The sequence below is a fragment of the Lepisosteus platostomus genome, chromosome 6 (genome assembly GCF_059453375.1).
Source record: "Lepisosteus platostomus isolate fLepPlt1 chromosome 6, fLepPlt1.hap1, whole genome shotgun sequence".
Lineage (NCBI taxonomy): Eukaryota > Metazoa > Chordata > Actinopteri > Semionotiformes > Lepisosteidae > Lepisosteus > Lepisosteus platostomus.
This window is the reverse complement of record NC_142616.1, coordinates 2,475,170-2,500,631: the sequence shown is the minus strand read 5'-3', so window position 1 is coordinate 2,500,631 and position 25,462 is coordinate 2,475,170. Positions and strand designations below refer to the sequence as shown.

At 50.2% G+C, this 25,462-nt stretch overlaps 2 protein-coding genes across 4 annotated transcripts in view; both read right to left on the bottom strand.

The window, feature by feature from the left end:
- Window positions 1–25,462, bottom strand: part of LOC148659587 (ceramide synthase-like) — a 164,848-nt gene that overhangs the window by 18,151 nt on the left and 121,235 nt on the right. The window lies entirely within an intron of this gene.
- Window positions 1,280–25,462, bottom strand: part of kif22 (kinesin family member 22) — a 70,858-nt gene continuing 46,675 nt past the window's right edge. For 2 of the 3 annotated variants that reach the window (XM_088637327.1, XM_088637329.1), the window contains exons 9-14: window positions 21,559–21,679; window positions 20,604–20,748; window positions 20,000–20,073; window positions 18,682–18,888; window positions 2,834–2,893; window positions 1,280–2,744 (exon numbers count right to left, since the gene is read on the bottom strand). In XM_088637327.1, coding sequence (XP_088493453.1) covers window positions 2,715–2,744; window positions 2,834–2,893; window positions 18,682–18,888; window positions 20,000–20,073; window positions 20,604–20,748; window positions 21,559–21,679 — 637 coding nt within the window. In that variant the 3' untranslated portion in view covers window positions 1,280–2,714. The remainder of the gene's footprint in view (window positions 2,745–2,833; window positions 2,894–18,681; window positions 18,889–19,999; window positions 20,074–20,603; window positions 20,749–21,558; window positions 21,680–25,462) is intronic. The other variant, XM_088637328.1, reaches the window with a different exon arrangement.

The following is a 25,462-nucleotide window of genomic DNA, read 5'->3' as shown; positions in this document are numbered from 1 at the left end:
GGAGAGCTGTGAGCTCAGACCAGTACAGTACAGTACAGGAGGTAGAGCTGTGAGCTCAGACCAGTACAGTACAGTACAGGAGGGAGAGCTGTGTGCTCAGACCAGTACAGTACAGGAGGAAGAGCTGTGTGCTCAGACCAGTACAGTACAGTACAGGAGAGAGAGCTGTGTGCTCAGACCAGTACTGTACAGTACAGGAGAGAGAGCTGTGTGCTCAGACCAGTACAGTACAGGAGAGAGAGCTGTGTGCTCAGACCAGTACAGTACAGTACAGTACAGGAGGGAGAGCTGTGAGCTCAGACCAGTACAGTACAGTACAGGAGGGAGAGCTGTGTGCTCAGACCAGTACAGTACAGGAGGAAGAGCTGTGTGCTCAGACCAGTACAGTACAGTACAGGAGGGAGAGCTGTGTGCTCAGACCAGTACAGTACAGTACAGTACAGGAGAGAGAGCTGTGTGCTCAGACCAGTACAGTACAGGAGAGAGAGCTGTGTGCTCAGACCAGTACAGTACAGGAGAGAGAGCTGTGTGCTCAGACCAGTACAGTACAGTACAGGAGGGAGAGCTGTGTGCTCAGACCAGTACAGTACAGTACAGGAGAGAGAGCTGTGTGCTCAGACCAGTACAGTACAGGAGAGAGAGCTGTGTGCTCAGACCAGTACAGTACAGTACAGGAGGGAGAGCTGTGTGCTCAGACCAGTACAGTACAGTACAGGAGAGAGAGCTGTGTGCTCAGACCAGTACAGTACAGTACAGTACAGGAGGGAGAGCTGTGTGCTCAGACCAGTACAGTACAGGAGAGAGAGCTGTGTGCTCAGACCAGTACAGTACAGTACAGGAGGGAGAGCTGTGTGCTCAGACCAGTACAGTACAGGAGAGAGAGCTGTGTGCTCAGACCAGTACAGTACAGTACAGGAGGGAGAGCTGTGTGCTCAGACCAGTACAGTACAGTACAGTACAGGAGGGAGAGCTGTGTGCTCAGACCAGTACAGTACAGTACAGGAGGAAGAGCTGTGTGCTCAGACCAGTACAGTACAGTACAGTACAGTACAGGAGGAAGAGCTGTGTGCTCAGACCAGTACAGTACAGTACAGGAGGGAGAGCTGTGTGCTCAGACCAGTACAGTACAGTACAGGAGGAAGAGCTGTGTGCTCAGACCAGTACAGTACAGTACAGGAGGGAGAGCTGTGTGCTCAGACCAGTACAGTACAGTACAGGAGGGAGAGCTGTGTGCTCAGACTGCTACAGTTTATCTAACAGAAATGCCACAACATCCCACTGGAAGCACAGAGAAGTTTATTACATCAGAAGAAATACAAAGAGGAAATTAATACAGAACGAGATGGACGACATTAAAACCTCACAGCAAGCAGAGCCCTGTGCTCTCGTAGGCTCACATCTGAAACAGCCTGCTCCTGACAGACACCACACAGAAACCCCAGACAGCCGTCCTCGAGAGAGAACCTGGGACGAAGCAGCACTGGCAGGAACAGACATGTTTATATCTGGACTCGTCCAAGACGCCACTGAGGTGACTGGAAAACCTGGGACTGATGGAGCAGAACAGGTCCTCCTGGGAGAGGGGTGAGTGGGGCCAGCAGGGGGCGCTCTCTCCCAGCTCCCAGCCCACTGGAGCCCAGCAGGGGGAGCCTGGCCAGTACCTGGAGGGGAGACTCCTGGGAGAGGGGTGAGTGGGGCCAGCAGGGGGCGCTCTCTCCCAGCTCCCAGCCCACTGGAGCCCAGCAGGGGGCGCTCTCTCCCAGCTCCCAGCCCACTGGAGCCCAGCAGGGGGAGCCTGGCCAGTACCTGGAGGGGAGACTCCTGGGAGAGGGGTGAGTGGGGCCAGCAGGGGGCGCTCTCTCCCTGCGCTCTGTGTGGTCCTGATGCCCCAGTCCAGTGATGGTGAGCTATAAAAGAGTAGGGCTGGACAGAAAGGCGCTATATAAGTATAAGACTATTATTAGTAACCCCTAATGACCTCTGACCTGTCCTCCTCGCCCTGAGAGCTGCTGTGTGTGAGCGCACTGGTGGGGCTCCACACTGCTGCTGCTGCAGGGGGGGTCAGAAAGGCGCTATATAAGGGTGAGCATTAAGATCACGGATTCCAGAGCCTTTCGGAAACAAACCCACAGGACTGGGAGCAGAATAGGCGCTCCGTGACGATGATCCGGCGGGGTGAACAGGCGAAGGTTGACTCCGCGCCCGGCAGGAGAGACACCGCTGCGGGCCACCGCCGGGCCTGGGAGCTTGTGGGCGGGCAGGGGGCGCTGGGAGTGCCGGAGCCCCGCCCCGCGCTCCGAGTGGTCAGGGGCGGCCGAGTGACAGCTGCCTCGGCCAGTCAGAGCCCAGGGAGGACGCCGGGGACCGGCTGCGAGGGGGGGGCTCAACGACAGAGCGGAGATCACCCCCCCGCCCTCAGAGGGGGCTGGACGGCGGGGTCAGCCCGTTTCCTGTCCCCGGGGGTCTCTGGAGCCGGCGCCGGCAACGGCCTGCTTCGGAAAGACCGCCGACCGCAGGGCAGGGCTGAGAGATGGCGAGAGAGCGCTGGGCCCCTCCTCTCAGGGGGCGAAGGAAGAAGCTGTGTGCAGGCTGGAGGTCAGAGGTCGGAGGTCGGAGCCCAGCTCAGGGGGTGTCCAGGCACGCTGTCGTCCTCACACACTCTCTCCGGGGTGCCAGGCCAGGTCCGGCCCGGTCCGGTCGGGCTGCGGGGCTGATCAGTGGCCCAGCATGCACAGCACGTTCACCTGGACAGGAGAGGGGGGGGGCGGTCAGACCGCGTCTCAGCCAGAGCGGGGCGCCTGCCCTCGGGTACGGGGCGATGGCGGCGGCTCACCTTGATGAACGAAGACAGACGCTTCGCCGATATCCCCTCCAGCTGCTGCAGGTCCTCGATCTGAACGAGACAGAGACAACACCCTGTCACAACCTGAGGAACAGTGAGCCTGTCTCTCAATAATAATAATACAGTGTGTGATCTCCTGTCCCAGCCTGAGGAACAGACAGTGAGCCCGTCTCTCAATAATAATAATACAGTGTGTGATCTCCTGTCCCAGCCTGAGGAACAGACAGTGAGCCTGTCTCTCAATAATAATAATACAGTGTGTGATCTCCTGTCCCAGCCTGAGGAACAGTGAGCCTGTCTCTCAATAATAATAATACAGTGTGTGATCTCCTGTCCCAGCCTGAGGAACAGACAGTGAGCCTGTCTCTCAATAATAATAATACAGTGTGTGATCTCCTGTCCCAGCCTGAGGAACAGACAGTGAGCCTGTCTCTCAATAATAATAATACAGTGTGTGATCTCCTGTCCCAGCCTGAGGAACAGACAGTGAGCCTGTCTCTCAATAATAATAATACAGTGTGTGATCTCCTGTCCCAGCCTGAGGAACAGACAGTGAGCCTGTCTCTCAATATTAATAATACAGTGTGTGATCTCCTGTCCCAGCCTGAGGAACAGTGAGCCCGTCTCTCAATAATAATAATACAGTGTGTGATCTCCTGTCCCAGCCTGAGGAACAGACAGTGAGCCCGTCTCTCAATAATAATAATAATGCAGTGTGTGATCTCCTGTCCCAGCCTGAGGAACAGACAGTGAGCCCGTCTCTCAATAATAATAATGCAGTGTGTGATCTCCTGTCCCAGCCTGAGGAACAGACAGTGAGCCCGTCTCTCAATAATAATAATACAGTGTGTGATCTCCTATCCCAGCCTGAGGAACAGACAGTGAGCCCGTCTCTCAATAATAATAATACAGTGTGTGATCTCCTATCCCAGCCTGAGGAACAGACAGTGAGCCCGTCTCTCAATAATAATAATACAGTGTGTGATCTCCTGTCCCAGCCTGAGGAACAGACAGTGAGCCCGTCTCTCAATAATAATAATACAGTGTGTGATCTCCTGTCCCAGCCTGAGGAACAGACAGTGAGCCCGTCTCTCAATAATAATAATACAGTGTGTGATCTCCTGTCCCAGCCTGAGGAACAGACAGTGAGCCCGTCTCTCAATAATAATAATACAGTGTGTGATCTCCTGTCCCAGCCTGAGGAACAGACAGTGAGCCCGTCTCTCAATAATAATAATACAGTGTGTGATCTCCTGTCCCAGCCTGAGGAACAGACAGTGAGCCCGTCTCTCAATAATAATAATACAGTGTGTGACCTCCTGTCCCAGCCTGAGGAACAGACAGTGAGCCCGTCTCTCAATAATAATAATACAGTGTGTGACCTCCTGTCCCAGCCTGAGGAACAGACAGTGAGCCCGTCTCTCAATAATAATAATACAGTGTGTGATCTCCTGTCCCAGCCTGAGGAACAGACAGTGAGCCCGTCTCTCAATAATAATAATACAGTGTGTGATCTCCTGTCCCAGCCTGAGGAACAGACAGTGAGCCCGTCTCTCGATAATAATAATACAGTGTGTGATCTCCTGTCCCAGCCTGAGGAACAGACAGTGAGCCCGTCTCTCGATAATAATAATACAGTGTGTGATCTCCTGTCCCAGCCTGAGGAACAGACAGTGAGCCCGTCTCTCAATAATAATAATACAGTGTGTGATCTCCTGTCCCAGCCTGAGGAACAGACAGTGAGCCTGTCTCTCAATAATAATCATACAGTGTGTGATCTCCTGTCCCAGCCTGAGGAACAGACAGTGAGCCTGTCTCTCAATAATAATAATACAGTGTGTGATCTCCTGTCCCAGCCTGAGGAACAGTGAGCCTGTCTCTCAATAATAATAATAATACAGTGTGTGATCTCCTATCCCAGCCTGAGGAACAGACAGTGAGCCCGTCTCTCGATAATAATAATACAGTGTGTGATCTCCTGTCCCAGCCTGAGGAACAGACAGTGAGCCTGTCTCTCAATAATAATAATACAGTGTGTGATCTCCTGTCCCAGCCTGAGGAACAGACAGTGAGCCCGTCTCTCAATAATAATAATACAGTGTGTGATCTCCTGTCCCAGCCTGAGGAACAGACAGTGAGCCCGTCTCTCAATAATAATCATACAGTGTGTGATCTCCTGTCCCAGCCTGAGGAACAGACAGTGAGCCTGTCTCTCAATAATAATAATACAGTGTGTGATCTCCTGTCCCAGCCTGAGGAACAGTGAGCCTGTCTCTCAATAATAATAATACAGTGTGTGATCTCCTGTCCCAGCCTGAGGAACAGACAGTGAGCCTGTCTCTCAATAATAATAATACAGTGTGTGATCTCCTGTCCCAGCCTGAGGAACAGACAGTGAGCCCGTCTCTCAATAATAATAATACAGTGTGTGATCTCCTGTCCCAGCCTGAGGAACAGACAGTGAGCCTGTCTCTCAATAATAATAATACAGTGTGTGATCTCCTGTCCCAGCCTGAGGAACAGACAGTGAGCCTGTCTCTCAATAATAATAATACAGTGTGTGATCTCCTGTCCCAGCCTGAGGAACAGTGAGCCTGTCTCTCAATAATAATAATAATACAGTGTGTGATCTCCTATCCCAGCCTGAGGAACAGACAGTGAGCCCGTCTCTCGATAATAATAATACAGTGTGTGATCTCCTATCCCAGCCTGAGGAACAGACAGTGAGCCCGTCTCTCGATAATAATAATACAGTGTGTGATCTCCTGTCCCAGCCTGAGGAACAGACAGTGAGCCCGTCTCTCGATAATAATAATACAGTGTGTGATCTCCTGTCCCAGCCTGAGGAACAGACAGTGAGCCCGTCTCTCAATAATAATAATACAGTGTGTGATCTCCTGTCCCAGCCTGAGGAACAGACAGTGAGCCCGTCTCTCGATAATAATAATACAGTGTGTGATCTCCTGTCCCAGCCTGAGGAACAGACAGTGAGCCCGTCTCTCGATAATAATAATACAGTGTGTGATCTCCTGTCCCAGCCTGAGGAACAGACAGTGAGCCCGTCTCTCAATAATAATAATACAGTGTGTGATCTCCTGTCCCAGCCTGAGGAACAGACAGTGAGCCCGTCTCTCAATAATAATAATACAGTGTGTGATCTCCTGTCCCAGCCTGAGGAACAGACAGTGAGCCCGTCTCTCAATAATAATAATAATGCAGTGTGTGATCTCCTGTCCCAGCCTGAGGAACAGACAGTGAGCCCGTCTCTCAATAATAATAATACAGTGTGTGATCTCCTATCCCAGCCTGAGGAACAGACAGTGAGCCCGTCTCTCAATAATAATAATACAGTGTGTGATCTCCTGTCCCAGCCTGAGGAACAGACAGTGAGCCTGTCTCTCAATAATAATAATACAGTGTGTGATCTCCTGTCCCAGCCTGAGGAACAGACAGTGAGCCCGTCTCTCAATAATAATAATACAGTGTGTGATCTCCTGTCCCAGCCTGAGGAACAGACAGTGAGCCCGTCTCTCAATAATAATAATACAGTGTGTGATCTCCTGTCCCAGCCTGAGGAACAGACAGTGAGCCCGTCTCTCAATAATAATAATACAGTGTGTGATCTCCTGTCCCAGCCTGAGGAACAGACAGTGAGCCCGTCTCTCAATAATAATAATACAGTGTGTGACCTCCTGTCCCAGCCTGAGGAACAGACAGTGAGCCCGTCTCTCAATAATAATAATACAGTGTGTGACCTCCTGTCCCAGCCTGAGGAACAGACAGTGAGCCCGTCTCTCAATAATAATAATACAGTGTGTGACCTCAAGTCCCAGCCTGAGGAACAGACAGTGAGCCCGTCTCTCAATAATAATAATACAGTGTGTGATCTCCTGTCCCAGCCTGAGGAACAGACAGTGAGCCCGTCTCTCAATAATAATAATACAGTGTGTGATCTCCTGTCCCAGCCTGAGGAACAGACAGTGAGCCCGTCTCTCAATAATAATAATACAGTGTGTGATCTCCTGTCCCAGCCTGAGGAACAGACAGTGAGCCCGTCTCTCAATAATAATAATACAGTGTGTGATCTCCTGTCCCAGCCTGAGGAACAGACAGTGAGCCCGTCTCTCGATAATAATAATACAGTGTGTGATCTCCTGTCCCAGCCTGAGGAACAGACAGTGAGCCCGTCTCTCGATAATAATAATACAGTGTGTGATCTCCTGTCCCAGCCTGAGGAACAGACAGTGAGCCCGTCTCTCGATAATAATAATACAGTGTGTGATCTCCTGTCCCAGCCTGAGGAACAGACAGTGAGCCTGTCTCTCAATAATAATCATACAGTGTGTGATCTCCTGTCCCAGCCTGAGGAACAGACAGTGAGCCTGTCTCTCAATAATAATAATACAGTGTGTGATCTCCTGTCCCAGCCTGAGGAACAGTGAGCCTGTCTCTCAATAATAATAATAATACAGTGTGTGATCTCCTATCCCAGCCTGAGGAACAGACAGTGAGCCCGTCTCTCGATAATAATAATACAGTGTGTGATCTCCTGTCCCAGCCTGAGGAACAGACAGTGAGCCTGTCTCTCAATAATAATAATACAGTGTGTGATCTCCTGTCCCAGCCTGAGGAACAGACAGTGAGCCCGTCTCTCAATAATAATAATACAGTGTGTGATCTCCTGTCCCAGCCTGAGGAACAGACAGTGAGCCCGTCTCTCAATAATAATAATACAGTGTGTGATCTCCTGTCCCAGCCTGAGGAACAGACAGTGATCCTGTCTCTCAATAATAATAATACAGTGTGTGATCTCCTGTCCCAGCCTGAGGAACAGTGAGCCTGTCTCTCAATAATAATAATAATAATACAGTGTGTGATCTCCTATCCCAGCCTGAGGAACAGACAGTGAGCCCGTCTCTCGATAATAATAATACAGTGTGTGATCTCCTGTCCCAGCCTGAGGAACAGACAGTGAGCCCGTCTCTCAATAATAATAATACAGTGTGTGATCTCCTGTCCCAGCCTGAGGAACAGACAGTGAGCCCGTCTCTCAATAATAATAATACAGTGTGTGATCTCCTGTCCCAGCCTGAGGAACAGACAGTGAGCCCGTCTCTCAATAATAATAATACAGTGTGTGATCTCCTGTCCCAGCCTGAGGAACAGACAGTGAGCCCGTCTCTCAATAATAATAATACAGTGTGTGATCTCCTGTCCCAGCCTGAGGAACAGACAGTGAGCCCGTCTCTCAATAATAATAATACAGTGTGTGATCTCCTGTCCCAGCCTGAGGAACAGACAGTGAGCCTGTCTCTCAATAATAATCATACAGTGTGTGATCTCCTGTCCCAGCCTGAGGAACAAACAGTGAGCCTGTCTCTCAATAATAATCATACAGTGTGTGATCTCCTGTCCCAGCCTGAGGAACAGTGAGCCTGTCTCTCAATAATAATAATAATACAGTGTGCGATCTCCTATCCCAGCCTGAGGAACAGACAGTGAGCCCGTCTCTCGATAATAATAATACAGTGTGTGATCTCCTGTCCCAGCCTGAGGAACAGACAGTGAGCCTGTCTCTCGATAATAATAATAGTGTGTGATCTCCTGTCCCAGCCTGAGGAACAGACAGTGAGCCCGTCTCTCGATAATAATAATACAGTGTGTGATCTCCTGTCCCAGCCTGAGGAACAGACAGTGAGCCCGTCTCTCAATAATAATAATACAGTGTGTGATCTCCTGTCCCAGCCTGAGGAACAGACAGTGATCCTGTCTCTCAATAATAATAATACAGAGTGTGATCTCCTGTCCCAGCCTGAGGAACAGTGAGCCTGTCTCTCAATAATAATAATAATACAGTGTGTGATCTCCTGTCCCAGCCTGAGGAACAGACAGTGAGCCCGTCTCTCAATAATAATAATACAGTGTGTGATCTCCTGTCCCAGCCTGAGGAACAGACAGTGAGCCCGTCTCTCAATAATAATAATACAGTGTGTGATCTCCTGTCCCAGCCTGAGGAACAGACAGTGAGCCCGTCTCTCAATAATAATAATACAGTGTGTGATCTCCTGTCCCAGCCTGAGGAACAGACAGTGAGCCCGTCTCTCAATAATAATAATACAGTGTGTGATCTCCTGTCCCAGCCTGAGGAACAGACAGTGAGCCCGTCTCTCAATAATAATAATACAGTGTGTGATCTCCTGTCCCAGCCTGAGGAACAGACAGTGAGCCCGTCTCTCAATAATAATAATACAGTGTGTGATCTCCTGTCCCAGCCTGAGGAACAGACAGTGAGCCCGTCTCTCAATAATAATAATACAGTGTGTGATCTCCTGTCCCAGCCTGAGGAACAGACAGTGAGCCTGTCTCTCAATAATAATAATACAGTGTGTGATCTCCTGTCCCAGCCTGAGGAACAGACAGTGAGCCTGTCTCTCAATAATAATAATACAGTGTGTGATCTCCTGTCCCAGCCTGAGGAACAGACAGTGAGCCTGTCTCTCAATAATAATAATACAGTGTGTGATCTCCTGTCCTAGCCTGAGGAACAGACAGTGAGCCCGTCTCTCAATAATAATAATTCAGTGTGTGATCTCCTGTCACAACCTGAGGAACAGTGAGCCTGTCTCTCAATAATAATAATACAGTGTGTGATCTCCTGTCCCAGCCTGAGGAACAGACAGTGAGCCTGTCTCTCAATAATAATAATACAGTGTGTGATCTCCTGTCCCAGCCTGAGGAACAGACAGTGAGCCTGTCTCTCAATAATAATAATACAGTGTGTGATCTCCTGTCCCAGCCTGAGGAACAGACAGTGAGCCCGTCTCTCAATAATAATAATTCAGTGTGTGATCTCCTGTCACAACCTGAGGAACAGTGAGCCCGTCTCTCAATAATAATAATACAGTGTGTGATCTCCTGTCCCAGCCTGAGGAACAGACAGTGAGCCTGTCTCTCAATAATAATAATACAGTGTGTGATCTCCTGTCCCAGCCTGAGGAACAGTGAGCCTGTCTCTCAATAATAATAATACAGTGTGTGATCTCCTGTCCCAGCCTGAGGAACAGACAGTGAGCCTGTCTCTCAATAATAATAATACAGTGTGTGATCTCCTGTCCCAGCCTGAGGAACAGACAGTGAGCCTGTCTCTCAATAATAATAATACAGTGTGTGATCTCCTGTCCCAGCCTGAGGAACAGACAGTGAGCCCGTCTCTCAATAATAATAATACAGTGTGTGATCTCCTGTCCCAGCCTGAGGAACTGTCTCTCGGTAATAATAATAGTGTGTGATCTCCTGTCCCAGCCTGAGGAACAGACAGTGAGCCCGTCTCTCGATAATAATAATACAGTGTGTGATCTCCTGTCCCAGCCTGAGGAACAGACAGTGAGCCCGTCTCTCAATAATAATAATACAGTGTGTGATCTCCTGTCCCAGCCTGAGGAACAGACAGTGAGCCTGTCTCTCAATAATAATAATACAGTGTGTGATCTCCTGTCCCAGCCTGAGGAACAGTGAGCCCGTCTCTCAATAATAATAATACAGTGTGTGATCTCCTGTCCCAGCCTGAGGAACAGACAGTGAGCCCGTCTCTCAATAATAATAATACAGTGTGTGATCTCCTGTCCCAGCCTGAGGAACAGACAGTGAGCCCGTCTCTCAATAATAATAATACAGTGTGTGATCTCCTGTCCCAGCCTGAGGAACAGACAGTGAGCCCGTCTCTCAATAATAATAATACAGTGTGTGACCTCCTGTCCCAGCCTGAGGAACAGACAGTGAGCCCGTCTCTCAATAATAATAATACAGTGTGTGACCTCCTGTCCCAGCCTGAGGAACAGACAGTGAGCCCGTCTCTCAATAATAATAATACAGTGTGTGACCTCAAGTCCCAGCCTGAGGAACAGACAGTGAGCCCGTCTCTCAATAATAATAATACAGTGTGTGATCTCCTGTCCCAGCCTGAGGAACAGACAGTGAGCCCGTCTCTCAATAATAATAATACAGTGTGTGATCTCCTGTCCCAGCCTGAGGAACAGACAGTGAGCCCGTCTCTCAATAATAATAATACAGTGTGTGATCTCCTGTCCCAGCCTGAGGAACAGACAGTGAGCCCGTCTCTCAATAATAATAATACAGTGTGTGATCTCCTGTCCCAGCCTGAGGAACAGACAGTGAGCCCGTCTCTCGATAATAATAATACAGTGTGTGATCTCCTGTCCCAGCCTGAGGAACAGACAGTGAGCCCGTCTCTCGATAATAATAATACAGTGTGTGATCTCCTGTCCCAGCCTGAGGAACAGACAGTGAGCCCGTCTCTCGATAATAATAATACAGTGTGTGATCTCCTGTCCCAGCCTGAGGAACAGACAGTGAGCCTGTCTCTCAATAATAATCATACAGTGTGTGATCTCCTGTCCCAGCCTGAGGAACAGACAGTGAGCCTGTCTCTCAATAATAATAATACAGTGTGTGATCTCCTGTCCCAGCCTGAGGAACAGTGAGCCTGTCTCTCAATAATAATAATAATACAGTGTGTGATCTCCTATCCCAGCCTGAGGAACAGACAGTGAGCCCGTCTCTCGATAATAATAATACAGTGTGTGATCTCCTGTCCCAGCCTGAGGAACAGACAGTGAGCCTGTCTCTCAATAATAATAATACAGTGTGTGATCTCCTGTCCCAGCCTGAGGAACAGACAGTGAGCCCGTCTCTCAATAATAATAATACAGTGTGTGATCTCCTGTCCCAGCCTGAGGAACAGACAGTGAGCCCGTCTCTCAATAATAATAATACAGTGTGTGATCTCCTGTCCCAGCCTGAGGAACAGACAGTGATCCTGTCTCTCAATAATAATAATACAGTGTGTGATCTCCTGTCCCAGCCTGAGGAACAGTGAGCCTGTCTCTCAATAATAATAATAATAATACAGTGTGTGATCTCCTATCCCAGCCTGAGGAACAGACAGTGAGCCCGTCTCTCGATAATAATAATACAGTGTGTGATCTCCTGTCCCAGCCTGAGGAACAGACAGTGAGCCCGTCTCTCAATAATAATAATACAGTGTGTGATCTCCTGTCCCAGCCTGAGGAACAGACAGTGAGCCCGTCTCTCAATAATAATAATACAGTGTGTGATCTCCTGTCCCAGCCTGAGGAACAGACAGTGAGCCCGTCTCTCAATAATAATAATACAGTGTGTGATCTCCTGTCCCAGCCTGAGGAACAGACAGTGAGCCCGTCTCTCAATAATAATAATACAGTGTGTGATCTCCTGTCCCAGCCTGAGGAACAGACAGTGAGCCCGTCTCTCAATAATAATAATACAGTGTGTGATCTCCTGTCCCAGCCTGAGGAACAGACAGTGAGCCTGTCTCTCAATAATAATCATACAGTGTGTGATCTCCTGTCCCAGCCTGAGGAACAAACAGTGAGCCTGTCTCTCAATAATAATCATACAGTGTGTGATCTCCTGTCCCAGCCTGAGGAACAGTGAGCCTGTCTCTCAATAATAATAATAATACAGTGTGCGATCTCCTATCCCAGCCTGAGGAACAGACAGTGAGCCCGTCTCTCGATAATAATAATACAGTGTGTGATCTCCTGTCCCAGCCTGAGGAACAGACAGTGAGCCTGTCTCTCGATAATAATAATAGTGTGTGATCTCCTGTCCCAGCCTGAGGAACAGACAGTGAGCCCGTCTCTCGATAATAATAATACAGTGTGTGATCTCCTGTCCCAGCCTGAGGAACAGACAGTGAGCCCGTCTCTCAATAATAATAATACAGTGTGTGATCTCCTGTCCCAGCCTGAGGAACAGACAGTGATCCTGTCTCTCAATAATAATAATACAGAGTGTGATCTCCTGTCCCAGCCTGAGGAACAGTGAGCCTGTCTCTCAATAATAATAATAATACAGTGTGTGATCTCCTGTCCCAGCCTGAGGAACAGACAGTGAGCCCGTCTCTCAATAATAATAATACAGTGTGTGATCTCCTGTCCCAGCCTGAGGAACAGACAGTGAGCCCGTCTCTCAATAATAATAATACAGTGTGTGATCTCCTGTCCCAGCCTGAGGAACAGACAGTGAGCCCGTCTCTCAATAATAATAATACAGTGTGTGATCTCCTGTCCCAGCCTGAGGAACAGACAGTGAGCCCGTCTCTCAATAATAATAATACAGTGTGTGATCTCCTGTCCCAGCCTGAGGAACAGACAGTGAGCCCGTCTCTCAATAATAATAATACAGTGTGTGATCTCCTGTCCCAGCCTGAGGAACAGACAGTGAGCCCGTCTCTCAATAATAATAATACAGTGTGTGATCTCCTGTCCCAGCCTGAGGAACAGACAGTGAGCCCGTCTCTCAATAATAATAATACAGTGTGTGATCTCCTGTCCCAGCCTGAGGAACAGACAGTGAGCCTGTCTCTCAATAATAATAATACAGTGTGTGATCTCCTGTCCCAGCCTGAGGAACAGACAGTGAGCCTGTCTCTCAATAATAATAATACAGTGTGTGATCTCCTGTCCCAGCCTGAGGAACAGACAGTGAGCCTGTCTCTCAATAATAATAATACAGTGTGTGATCTCCTGTCCTAGCCTGAGGAACAGACAGTGAGCCCGTCTCTCAATAATAATAATTCAGTGTGTGATCTCCTGTCACAACCTGAGGAACAGTGAGCCTGTCTCTCAATAATAATAATACAGTGTGTGATCTCCTGTCCCAGCCTGAGGAACAGACAGTGAGCCTGTCTCTCAATAATAATAATACAGTGTGTGATCTCCTGTCCCAGCCTGAGGAACAGACAGTGAGCCTGTCTCTCAATAATAATAATACAGTGTGTGATCTCCTGTCCCAGCCTGAGGAACAGACAGTGAGCCCGTCTCTCAATAATAATAATTCAGTGTGTGATCTCCTGTCACAACCTGAGGAACAGTGAGCCCGTCTCTCAATAATAATAATACAGTGTGTGATCTCCTGTCCCAGCCTGAGGAACAGACAGTGAGCCTGTCTCTCAATAATAATAATACAGTGTGTGATCTCCTGTCCCAGCCTGAGGAACAGTGAGCCTGTCTCTCAATAATAATAATACAGTGTGTGATCTCCTGTCCCAGCCTGAGGAACAGACAGTGAGCCTGTCTCTCAATAATAATAATACAGTGTGTGATCTCCTGTCCCAGCCTGAGGAACAGACAGTGAGCCTGTCTCTCAATAATAATAATACAGTGTGTGATCTCCTGTCCCAGCCTGAGGAACAGACAGTGAGCCCGTCTCTCAATAATAATAATACAGTGTGTGATCTCCTGTCCCAGCCTGAGGAACTGTCTCTCGGTAATAATAATAGTGTGTGATCTCCTGTCCCAGCCTGAGGAACAGACAGTGAGCCCGTCTCTCGATAATAATAATACAGTGTGTGATCTCCTGTCCCAGCCTGAGGAACAGACAGTGAGCCCGTCTCTCAATAATAATAATACAGTGTGTGATCTCCTGTCCCAGCCTGAGGAACAGACAGTGAGCCTGTCTCTCAATAATAATAATACAGTGTGTGATCTCCTGTCCCAGCCTGAGGAACAGTGAGCCCGTCTCTCAATAATAATAATACAGTGTGTGATCTCCTGTCCCAGCCTGAGGAACAGAGAGTGAGCCCGTCTCTCGATAATAATAATACAGTGTGTGATCTCCTGTCCCAGCCTGAGGAACAGACAGTGAGCCCGTCTCTCAATAATAATAATACAGTGTGTGATCTCCTGTCCCAGCCTGAGGAACAGACAGTGAGCCTGTCTCTCAATAATAATAATAATACAGTGTGTGATCTCCTGTCCCAGCCTGAGGAACAGACAGTGAGCCCGTCTCTCAATAATAATAATACAGTGTGTGATCTCCTGTCCCAGCCTGAGGAACAGACAGTGAGCCCGTCTCTCAATAATAATAATACAGTGTGTGATCTCCTGTCCCAGCCTGAGGAACAGACAGTGAGCCCGTCTCTCAATAATAATAATACAGTGTGTGATCTCCTGTCCCAGCCTGAGGAACAGACAGTGAGCCCGTCTCTCAATAATAATAATACAGTGTGTGATCTCCTGTCCCAGCCTGAGGAACAGACAGTGAGCCCGTCTCTCAATAATAATAATACAGTGTGTGATCTCCTGTCCCAGCCTGAGGAACAGACAGTGAGCCCGTCTCTCAATAATAATAATACAGTGTGTGATCTCCTGTCCCAGCCTGAGGAACAGACAGTGAGCCTGTCTCTCAATAATAATAATACAGTGTGTGATCTCCTGTCCCAGCCTGAGGAACAGACAGTGAGCCTGTCTCTCAATAATAATAATACAGTGTGTGATCTCCTGTCCCAGCCTGAGGAACAGACAGTGAGCCCGTCTCTCAATAATAATAATTCAGTGTGTGATCTCCTGTCCCAGCCTGAGGAACAGACAGTGAGCCCGTCTCTCAATAATAATAATTCAGTGTGTGATCTCCTGTCACAACCTGAGGAACAGACAGTGAGCCTGTCTCTCAATAATAATAATACAGTGTGTGATCTCCTGTCCCAGCCTGAGGAACAGACAGTGAGCCTGTCTCTCAATAATAATAATACAGTGTGTGATCTCCTGTCCCAGCCTGAGGAACAGACAGTGAGCCCGTCTCTCAATAATAATAATACAGTGTGTGACCTCCTGTCCCAGCCTGAGGAACAGACAGTGAGCCCGTCTCTCAATAATAATAATACAGTGTGTGATCTCCTGTCCCAGCCTGAGGAACAGACAGTGAGCCCGTCTCTCAATAATAATAATACAGTGTGTGATCTCCTGTCCCAGCCTGAGGAACAGACAGTGAGCCCGTCTCTCAATAATAATAATACAGTGTGTGATCTCCTGTCCCAGCCTGAGGAACAGACAGTGAGCCTGTCTCTCAATAATAATAATACAGTGTGTGATCTCCTGTCCCAGCCTGAGGAACAGACAGTGAGCCTGTCTCTCAATAATAATAATACAGTGTGTGATCTCCTGTCCCAGCCTGAGGAACAGACAGTGAGCCCGTCTCTCAATAATAATAATACAGTGTGTGACCTCCTGTCCCAGCCTGAGGAACAGACAGTGAGCCCGTCTCTCAATAATAATAATACAGTGTGTGATCTCCTGTCCCAGCCTGAGGAACAGACAGTGAGCCCGTCTCTCAATAATAATAATACAGTGTGTGATCTCCTGTCCCAGCCTGAGGAACAGACAGTGAGCCTGTCTCTCAATAATAATAATACAGTGTGTGATCTCCTGTCCCAGCCTGAGGAACAGTGAGCCCGTCTCTCAATAATAATAATACAGTGTGTGATCTCCTGTCCCAGCCTGAGGAACAGACAGTGAGCCCGTCTCTCAATAATAATAATACAGTGTGTGATCTCCTGTCCCAGCCTGAGGAACAGTGAGCCCGTCTCTCAATAATAATAATACAGTGTGTGATCTCCTGTCCCAGCCTGAGGAACAGACAGTGAGCCCGTCTCTCAATAATAATAATACAGTGTGTGATCTCCTGTCCCAGCCTGAGGAACAGGCAGTGAGCCTGTCTCTCAATAATAATAATACAGTGTGTGATCTCCTGTCCCAGCCTGAGGAACAGACAGTGAGCCTGTCTCTCAATAATAATAATACAGTGTGTGATCTCCTGTCCCAGCCTGAGGAACAGACAGTGAGCCTGTCTCTCAATAATAATAATACAGTGTGTGATCTCCTGTCCCAGCCTGAGGAACAGTGAGCCTGTCTCTCAATAATAATAATACAGTGTGTGATCTCCTGTCCCAGCCTGAGGAACAGACAGTGAGCCCGTCTCTCAATAATAATAATACAGTGTGTGATCTCCTGTCCCAGCCTGAGGAACAGACAGTGAGCCTGTCTCTCAATAATAATAATACAGTGTGTGATCTCCTGTCCCAGCCTGAGGAACAGACAGTGAGCCCGTCTCTCAATAATAATAATACAGTGTGTGATCTCCTGTCCCAGCCTGAGGAACAGACAGTGAGCCTGTCTCTCAATAATAATAATACAGTGTGTGATCTCCTGTCCCAGCCTGAGGAACAGACAGTGAGCCTGTCTCTCAATAATAATAATACAGTGTGTGATCTCCTGTCCCAGCCTGAGGAACAGTGAGCCCGTCTCTCAATAATAATAATACAGTGTGTGATCTCCTGTCCCAGCCTGAGGAACAGACAGTGAGCCCGTCTCTCAATAATAATAATACAGTGTGTGATCTCCTGTCCCAGCCTGAGGAACAGGCAGTGAGCCTGTCTCTCAATAATAATAATACAGTGTGTGATCTCCTGTCCCAGCCTGAGGAGCAGGCAGTGAGCCTGTCTCTCAATAATAATAATACAGTGTGTGATCTCCTGTCCCAGCCTGAGGAACAGACAGTGAGCCTGTCTCTCAATAATAATAATACAGTGTGTGATCTCCTGTCCCAGCCTGAGGAACAGACAGTGAGCCTGTCTCTCAATAATAATAATACAGTGTGTGATCTCCTGTCCCAGCCTGAGGAACAGACAGTGAGCCTGTCTCTCAATAATAATAATACAGTGTGTGATCTCCTGTCCCAGCCTGAGGAACAGACAGTGAGCCTGTCTCTCAATAATAATAATACAGTGTGTGATCTCCTGTCCCAGCCTGAGGAACAGACAGTGAGCCCGTCTCTCAATAATAATAATACAGTGTGTGATCTCCTGTCCCAGCCTGAGGAACAGTGAGCCTGTCTCTCAATAATAATAATACAGTGTGTGATCTCCTGTCCCAGCCTGAGGAACAGACAGTGAGCCCGTCTCTCAATAATAATAATACAGTGTGTGATCTCCTGTCCCAGCCTGAGGAACAGACAGTGAGCCTGTCTCTCAATAATAATAATACAGTGTGTGATCTCCTGTCCCAGCCTGAGGAACAGACAGTGAGCCTGTCTCTCAATAATAATAATACAGTGTGTGATCTCCTGTCCCAGCCTGAGGAACAGTGAGCCCGTCTCTCAATAATAATAATACAGTGTGTGATCTCCTGTCCCAGCCTGAGGAACAGACAGTGAGCCCGTCTCTCAATAATAATAATACAGTGTGTGATCTCCTGTCCCAGCCTGAGGAACAGGCAGTGAGCCTGTCTCTCAATAATAATAATACAGTGTGTGATCTCCTGTCCCAGCCTGAGGAGCAGGCAGTGAGCCTGTCTCTCAATAATAATAATACAGTGTGTGATCTCCTGTCCCAGCCTGAGGAACAGACAGTGAGCCTGTCTCTCAATAATAATAATACAGTGTGTGATCTCCTGTCCCAGCCTGAGGAACAGACAGTGAGCCTGTCTCTCAATAATAATAATACAGTGTGTGATCTCCTGTCCCAGCCTGAGGAACAGACAGTGAGCCTGTCTCTCAATAATAATAATACAGTGTGTGATCTCCTGTCCCAGCCTGAGGAACAGACAGTGAGCCTGTCTCTCAATAATAATAATACAGTGTGTGATCTCCTGTCCCAGCCTGAGGAACAGACAGTGAGCCCGTCTCTCAATAATAATAATACAGTGTGTGATCTCCTGTCCCAGCCTGAGGAACAGTGAGCCTGTCTCTCAATAATAATAATACAGTGTGTGATCTCCTGTCCCAGCCTGAGGAACAGACAGTGAGCCCGTCTCTCAATAATAATAATACAGTGTGTGATCTCCTGTCCCAGCCTGAGGAACAGACAGTGAGCCTGTCTCTCAATAATAATAATACAGTGTGTGATCTCCTGTCCCAGCCTGAGGAACAGACAGTGAGCCTGTCTCTCAATAATAATAATACAGTGTGTGATCTCCTGTCTCTGTATGTTGATAATCCAGTACCTGAGTGAAGGGGCCGTTTACTGCCCGCCAGCCCAGGATCAGCTTGGCCTTCTTGTCTCCGATCTGCTGCAGGGACTTCAGGTCCTTCAAGCTGCCTGTATTGAGGACCCGCAGGATCTTCTGACGAGACTTTTCAAGCAGTTCAGAGTCCAGCTGGGCTTCCCAGTCAAGACTGCAGGCATTCTCCTTCATGTCTGGAGAAACAGCCTGACAGAGACACACAACACAGTACATTAACACTGACTGGACACTCCAGTACATTAACACTGCACTGAGAGAGAGAGGGGTTCATACAGACACACTGACTGGACACTCCAGTACATTAACACTGCACTGAGAGAGAGAGGGGTTAATACACACACACTGACTGGACACTCCAGTACATTAACACTGCACTGAGAGAGAGAGGGGTTAATACACACACACTGACTGGACACTCCAGTACATTAACACTGCACTGAGAGAGAGAGGGGTTAATACACACACACTGACTGGACACTCCAGTACATTAACACTGCACTGAGAGAGAGAGGGGTTCATACAGACACACTGACTGGACACTCCAGTACATTAACACTGCACTGAGAGAGAGAGGGGTTAATACAGACACACTGACTGGACACTCCTGTACATTAACACTGCACTGAGAGAGAGAGAGGGGTTAATACAGACACACTGACTGGACACTCCAGTACATGAACACTGCACTGAGAGAGAGAGGGGTTAATACACACACACTGACTGGACACTCCAGTACATTAACACTGCACTGAGAGAGAGAGGGGTTAATACAGACACACACTGACTGGACACTCCAGTACATGAACACTGCACTGAGAGAGAGAGGGGTTCATACAGACACACTGACTGGACACTCCAGTACATTAACACTGCACTGAGAGAGAGAGGGGTTAATACAGACACACTGACTGGACACTCCAGTACATTAACACTGCACTGAGAGAGAGAGGGGTTCATACAGACACACTGACTGGACACTCCAGTACATGAACACTGCACTGAGAGAGAGAGGGGTTCATACAGACACACTGACTGGACACTCCAGTACATTAACACTGCACTGAGAGAGAGAGGGGTTAATACAGACACACTGACTGGACACTCCTGTACATTAACACTGCACTGAGAGAGAGAGGGGTTCATACAGACACACTGACTGGACACTCCAGTACATTAACACTGTACTGAGAGAGAGAGAGGGGTTCATACAGACACACTGACTGGACACTCCAGTACATTAACACTGTACTGAGAGAGAGAGAGGGGTTCATACAGACAGTACAGAAAGGACTGTCACCTGTTTGTCTCTCTTCTTCTTGTGAGCTGGCTCTGGTCTGCAGATGATGGCACACTTCTGGAGGGGCGGCACCACTGCAGAGAGAGAGAAGAGTCAATACAGGCCACATCACCCTGCAGCTCCCAGCCCACTGGAGCCCAGCAGGGGGAGCCTGGCCAGTACCTGGAGGGGAGACTCCTGGGAGAGGGGTGAGTGGGGCCAGCAGGGGGCGCTCTCTCCCAGCGCTCTGTGTGGTCCTGATGCCCCAGTCCAGTGATGGTGAGCTATAAAAGAGTAGGGCTGGACACTGACGGGGACACTGGACTGGAAGAAGGCTCCGTCCTTCAGATGAGACGTGAAACCGGGGTCCTGACTCTCTGTGCTCATGAACAATCCCGGGGTGTCTCTATAAAAGAGTCGGGATGTTACCTGGTGTCCCCCTGGTCTTGACCAGTCCTGGCCTCCTAGTAACCCCTAATGACCTCTGACCTGTCCTCCTCGCCATGAGAGCTGCTGTGTGTGAGCGCACTGGTGGGGCTCCTCACTGCTGCTGCTGGAGGGGATCCCCACCACCAGCGGGGCGCCCTGCAGCAGCGAGACCCCCGGTCCCCCCAGCTCCTCTCACCGTGTACGGGGGGCACCACCGCCTGCAGGACCTGCTTCTTCTGCAGGGGGCGCCGGTCGGCGCAGAACAGCGCCGCAGAGCTGCTGGAGGGGCAGGAGGGCGGCCCGGACTTCGTCTGCTGCTGGCTCTGTCTCTCCTGCAGCTTCTGGAGACAGACAGCGGGTCAGAGAGAGGGACAGCGTGTCAGAGAGAGGGACAGAGAGAGGGACAGCGTGTCAGGGACAGGGACAGAGAGAGGGACAGCGTGTCAGGGACAGGGACAGAGAGAGGGACAGAGACAGACGGCGGGTCAGAGAGAGGGACAGCGGGTCAGAGAGAGGGACAGAGAGAGGGACAGCGTGTCAGAGACAGGGACAGGGACAGAGACAGGGACAGAGACAGCGTGTCAGAGACAGGGACAGGGACAGAGAGAGGGACAGGGACAGAGAGAGGGACAGGGACAGAGACAGACGGCGGGTCAGAGAGAGGGACAGGGACAGAGACAGCGTGTCAGAGAGAGGGACAGCGTGTCAGAGAGAGGAACAGCGTGTCAGAGAGAGGGACAGCGTGTCAGAGAGAGGGACAGCGTGTCAGAGAGAGGGACAGCGTGTCAGAGAGAGGGACAGAGACAGAGAGGGCGCGTCAGAGAGAGGGACAGAGACAGAGAGGGCGCGTCAGAGAGAGGGACAGAGACAGAGAGGGCGCGTCAGAGAGAGGGACAGGGACAGCGGGTCAGAGAGAGGGACAGCGGGTCAGAGAGAGAGACAGGGACAGCGGGTCAGAGAGAGGGACAGCGGGTCAGAGAGAGGGACAGCGGGTCAGAGAGAGGGACAGGGACAGGGACAGCGGGTCAGAGAGAGGGACAGGGACAGGGACAGCGGGTCAGAGAGAGGGACAGAGACAGGGACAGCGGGTCAGAGAGAGGGACAGAGACAGAGAAAGTCGCTCCAGAGTAGGAGACTCCGAGGGGCAGGACCTGGATGTCCTTCCTGGACTGCTCCATGCCCTCCAGCACCATGCGCCTCTCGCCCTGGGGGGTCCCCAGAATCAGCCTCTCCAGCGTCTTCAGTCTCTCCAGCACCGCGGGGTCCGTGGAGCTACAGGGGGCACAGGGAGAGAGGGGTGAGTCTATCACAGCCTGCTGAGACAGCTCTGAGAGAGAGAGAGAGAGAGAGGGGTGAGTCTATCACAGCCTGCTGAGACAGCTCTGAGAGAGAGAGAGAGGGGTGAGTCTATCACAGCCTGCTGAGACAGCTCTGAGAGAGAGAGAGAGAGAGAGAGAGAGAGAGAGAGAGAGAGAGAGAGAGAGAGAGAGAGAGAGAGAGAGAGAGAGAGAGAGAGAGAGAGAGAGAGAGAGAGAGAGAGAGAGAGAGAGAGAGGGGTGAGTCTATCACAGCCTGCTGAGACAGCTCTGAGAGAGAGAGAGAGAGAGGGGTGAGTCTATCACAGCCTGCTGAGACAGCTCTGAGAGAGAGAGAGAGAGAGAGGGGTGAGTCTATCACAGCCTGCTGAGACAGCTCTGAGAGAGAGAGAGAGAGAGAGAGAGAGAGAGAGAGAGAGAGAGAGAGAGAGGGGTGAGTCTATCGCAGCCTGCTGAGACAGCTCTGAGAGAGAGAGAGAGAGAGAGGGGTGAGTCTATCACAGCCTGCTGAGACAGCTCTGAGAGAGAGAGAGAGAGGGGTGAGTCTATCACAGCCTGCTGAGACAGCTCTGAGAGAGAGAGAGAGGGGTGAGTCTATCACAGCCTGCTGAGACAGCTCTGAGAGAGAGAGAGAGAGAGAGGGGTGAGTCTATCACAGCCTGCTGAGACAGCTCTGAGAGAGAGAGAGAGAGGGGTGAGTCTATCACAGCCTGCTGAGACAGCTCTGAGAGAGAGAGAGAGAGGGGTGAGTCTATCACAGCCTGCTGAGACAGCTCTGAGAGAGAGAGAGAGGGGTGAGTCTATCACAGCCTGCTGAGACAGCTCTGAGAGAGAGAGAGAGAGGGGTGAGTCTATCACAGCCTGCTGAGACAGCTCTGAGAGAGAGAGAGAGAGAGAGGGGTGAGTCTATCACAGCCTGCTGAGACAGCTCTGAGAGAGAGAGAGAGGGGTGAGTCTATCACAGCCTGCTGAGACAGCTCTGAGAGAGAGAGAGAGAGGGGTGAGTCTATCACAGCCTGCTGAGACAGCTCTGAGAGAGAGAGAGAGAGGGGTGAGTCTATCACAGCCTGCTGAGACAGCTCTGAGAGAGAGAGAGAGAGAGGGGTGAGTCTATCACAGCCTGCTGAGACAGCTCTGAGAGAGAGAGAGGGGTGAGTCTATCACAGCCTGCTGAGACAGCTCTGAGAGAGAGAGAGAGAGAGGGGTGAGTCTATCACAGCCTGCTGAGACAGCTCTGAGAGAGAGAGAGAGGGGTGAGTCTATCACAGCCTGCTGAGACAGCTCTGAGAGAGAGAGAGGGGTGAGTCTATCACAGCCTGCTGAGACAGCTCTGAGAGAGAGAGAGGGGTGAGTCTATCACAGCCTGCTGAGACAGCTCTGAGAGAGAGAGAGAGGGGTGAGTCTATCACAGCCTGCTGAGACAGCTCTGAGAGAGAGAGAGAGGGGTGAGTCTATCAGCCTGCTGAGACAGCTCTGAGAGAGAGAGAGAGGGGTGAGTCTATCACAGCCTGCTGAGACAGCTCTGAGAGAGAGAGAGAGAGGGGTGAGTCTATCACAGCCTGCTGAGACAGCTCTGAGAGAGAGAGAGAGAGAGGGGTGAGTCTATCACAGCCTGCTGAGACAGCTCTGAGAGAGAGAGAGAGAGAGGGGTGAGTCTATCACAGCCTGCTGAGACAGCTCTGAGAGAGAGAGAGGGGTGAGTCTATCACAGCCTGCTGAGACAGCTCTGAGAGAGAGAGAGAGAGAGGGGTGAGTCTATCACAGCCTGCTGAGACAGCTCTGAGAGAGAGAGAGAGAGAGGGGTGAGTCTATCACAGCCTGCTGAGACAGCTCTGAGAGAGAGAGAGAGAGAGGGGTGAGTCTATCACAGCCTGCTGAGACAGCTCTGAGAGAGAGAGAGAGGGGTGAGTCTATCACAGCCTGCTGAGACAGCTCTGAGAGAGAGAGAGAGGGGTGAGTCTATCACAGCCTGCTGAGACAGCTCTGAGAGAGAGAGAGAGAGAGAGAGAGAGAGAGAGAGAGAGAGAGAGAGAGAGAGAGAGAGAGGGGTGAGTCTATCACAGCCTGCTGAGACAGCTCTGAGAGAGAGAGAGAGAGAGGAGTGAGTCTATCACAGCCTGCTGAGACAGCTCTGAGAGAGAGAGAGAGAGGGGTGAGTCTATCACAGCCTGCTGAGACAGCTCTGAGAGAGAGAGAGAGAGAGAGAGGGGTGAGTCTATCACAGCCTGCTGAGACAGCTCTGAGAGAGAGAGAGAGGGGTGAGTCTATCACAGCCTGCTGAGACAGCTCTGAGAGAGAGAGGGGTGAGTCTATCACAGCCTGCTGAGACAGCTCTGAGAGAGAGAGAGAGGGGTGAGTCTATCACAGCCTGCTGAGACAGCTCTGAGAGAGAGAGAGAGGGGTGAGTCTATCACAGCCTGCTGAGACAGCTCTGAGAGAGAGAGAGAGAGGGGTGAGTCTATCACAGCCTGCTGAGACAGCTCTGAGAGAGAGAGAGAGAGAGGGGTGAGTCTATCACAGCCTGCTGAGACAGCTCTGAGAGAGAGAGAGAGAGGGGTGAGTCTATCACAGCCTGCTGAGACAGCTCTGAGAGAGAGAGAGAGAGGGGTGAGTCTATCACAGCCTGCTGAGACAGCTCTGAGAGAGAGAGAGAGAGAGGGGTGAGTCTATCACAGCCTGCTGAGACAGCTCTGAGAGAGAGAGAGAGAGAGGGGTGAGTCTATCACAGCCTGCTGAGACAGCTCTGAGAGAGAGAGAGAGAGGGGTGAGTCTATCACAGCCTGCTGAGACAGCTCTGAGAGAGAGAGAGAGAGGGGTGAGTCTATCACAGCCTGCTGAGACAGCTCTGAGAGAGAGAGAGAGGGGTGAGTCTATCACAGCCTGCTGAGACAGCTCTGAGAGAGAGAGAGAGGGGTGAGTCTATCACAGCCTGCTGAGACAGCTCTGAGAGAGAGAGAGAGGGGTGAGTCTATCACAGCCTGCTGAGACAGCTCTGAGAGAGAGAGAGGGGTGAGTCTATCACAGCCTGCTGAGACAGCTCTGAGAGAGAGAGAGGGGTGAGTCTATCACAGCCTGCTGAGACAGCTCTGAGAGAGAGAGGGGTGAGTCTATCACAGCCTGCTGAGACAGCTCTGAGAGAGAGAGGGGTGAGTCTATCACAGCCTGCTGAGACAGCTCTGAGAGAGAGAGAGAGAGGGGTGAGTCTATCACAGCCTGCTGAGACAGCTCTGAGAGAGAGAGAGAGAGAGGGGTGAGTCTATCACAGCCTGCTGAGACAGCTCTGAGAGAGAGAGAGAGAGAGGGGTGAGTCTATCACAGCCTGCTGAGACAGCTCTGAGAGAGAGAGAGAGAGGGGTGAGTCTATCACAGCCTGCTGAGACAGCTCTGAGAGAGAGAGAGAGGGGTGAGTCTATCACAGCCTGCTGAGACAGCTCTGAGAGAGAGAGAGAGAGGGGTGAGTCTATCACAGCCTGCTGAGACAGCTCTGAGAGAGAGAGAGAGAGGGGTGAGTCTATCACAGCCTGCTGAGACAGCTCTGAGAGAGAGAGAGAGAGAGGGGTGAGTCTATCACAGCCTGCTGAGACAGCTCTGAGAGAGAGAGAGGGGTGAGTCTATCACAGCCTGCTGAGACAGCTCTGAGAGAGAGAGGGGTGAGTCTATCACAGCCTGCTGAGACAGCTCTGAGAGAGAGAGAGAGAGAGGGGTGAGTCTATCACAGCCTGCTGAGACAGCTCTGAGA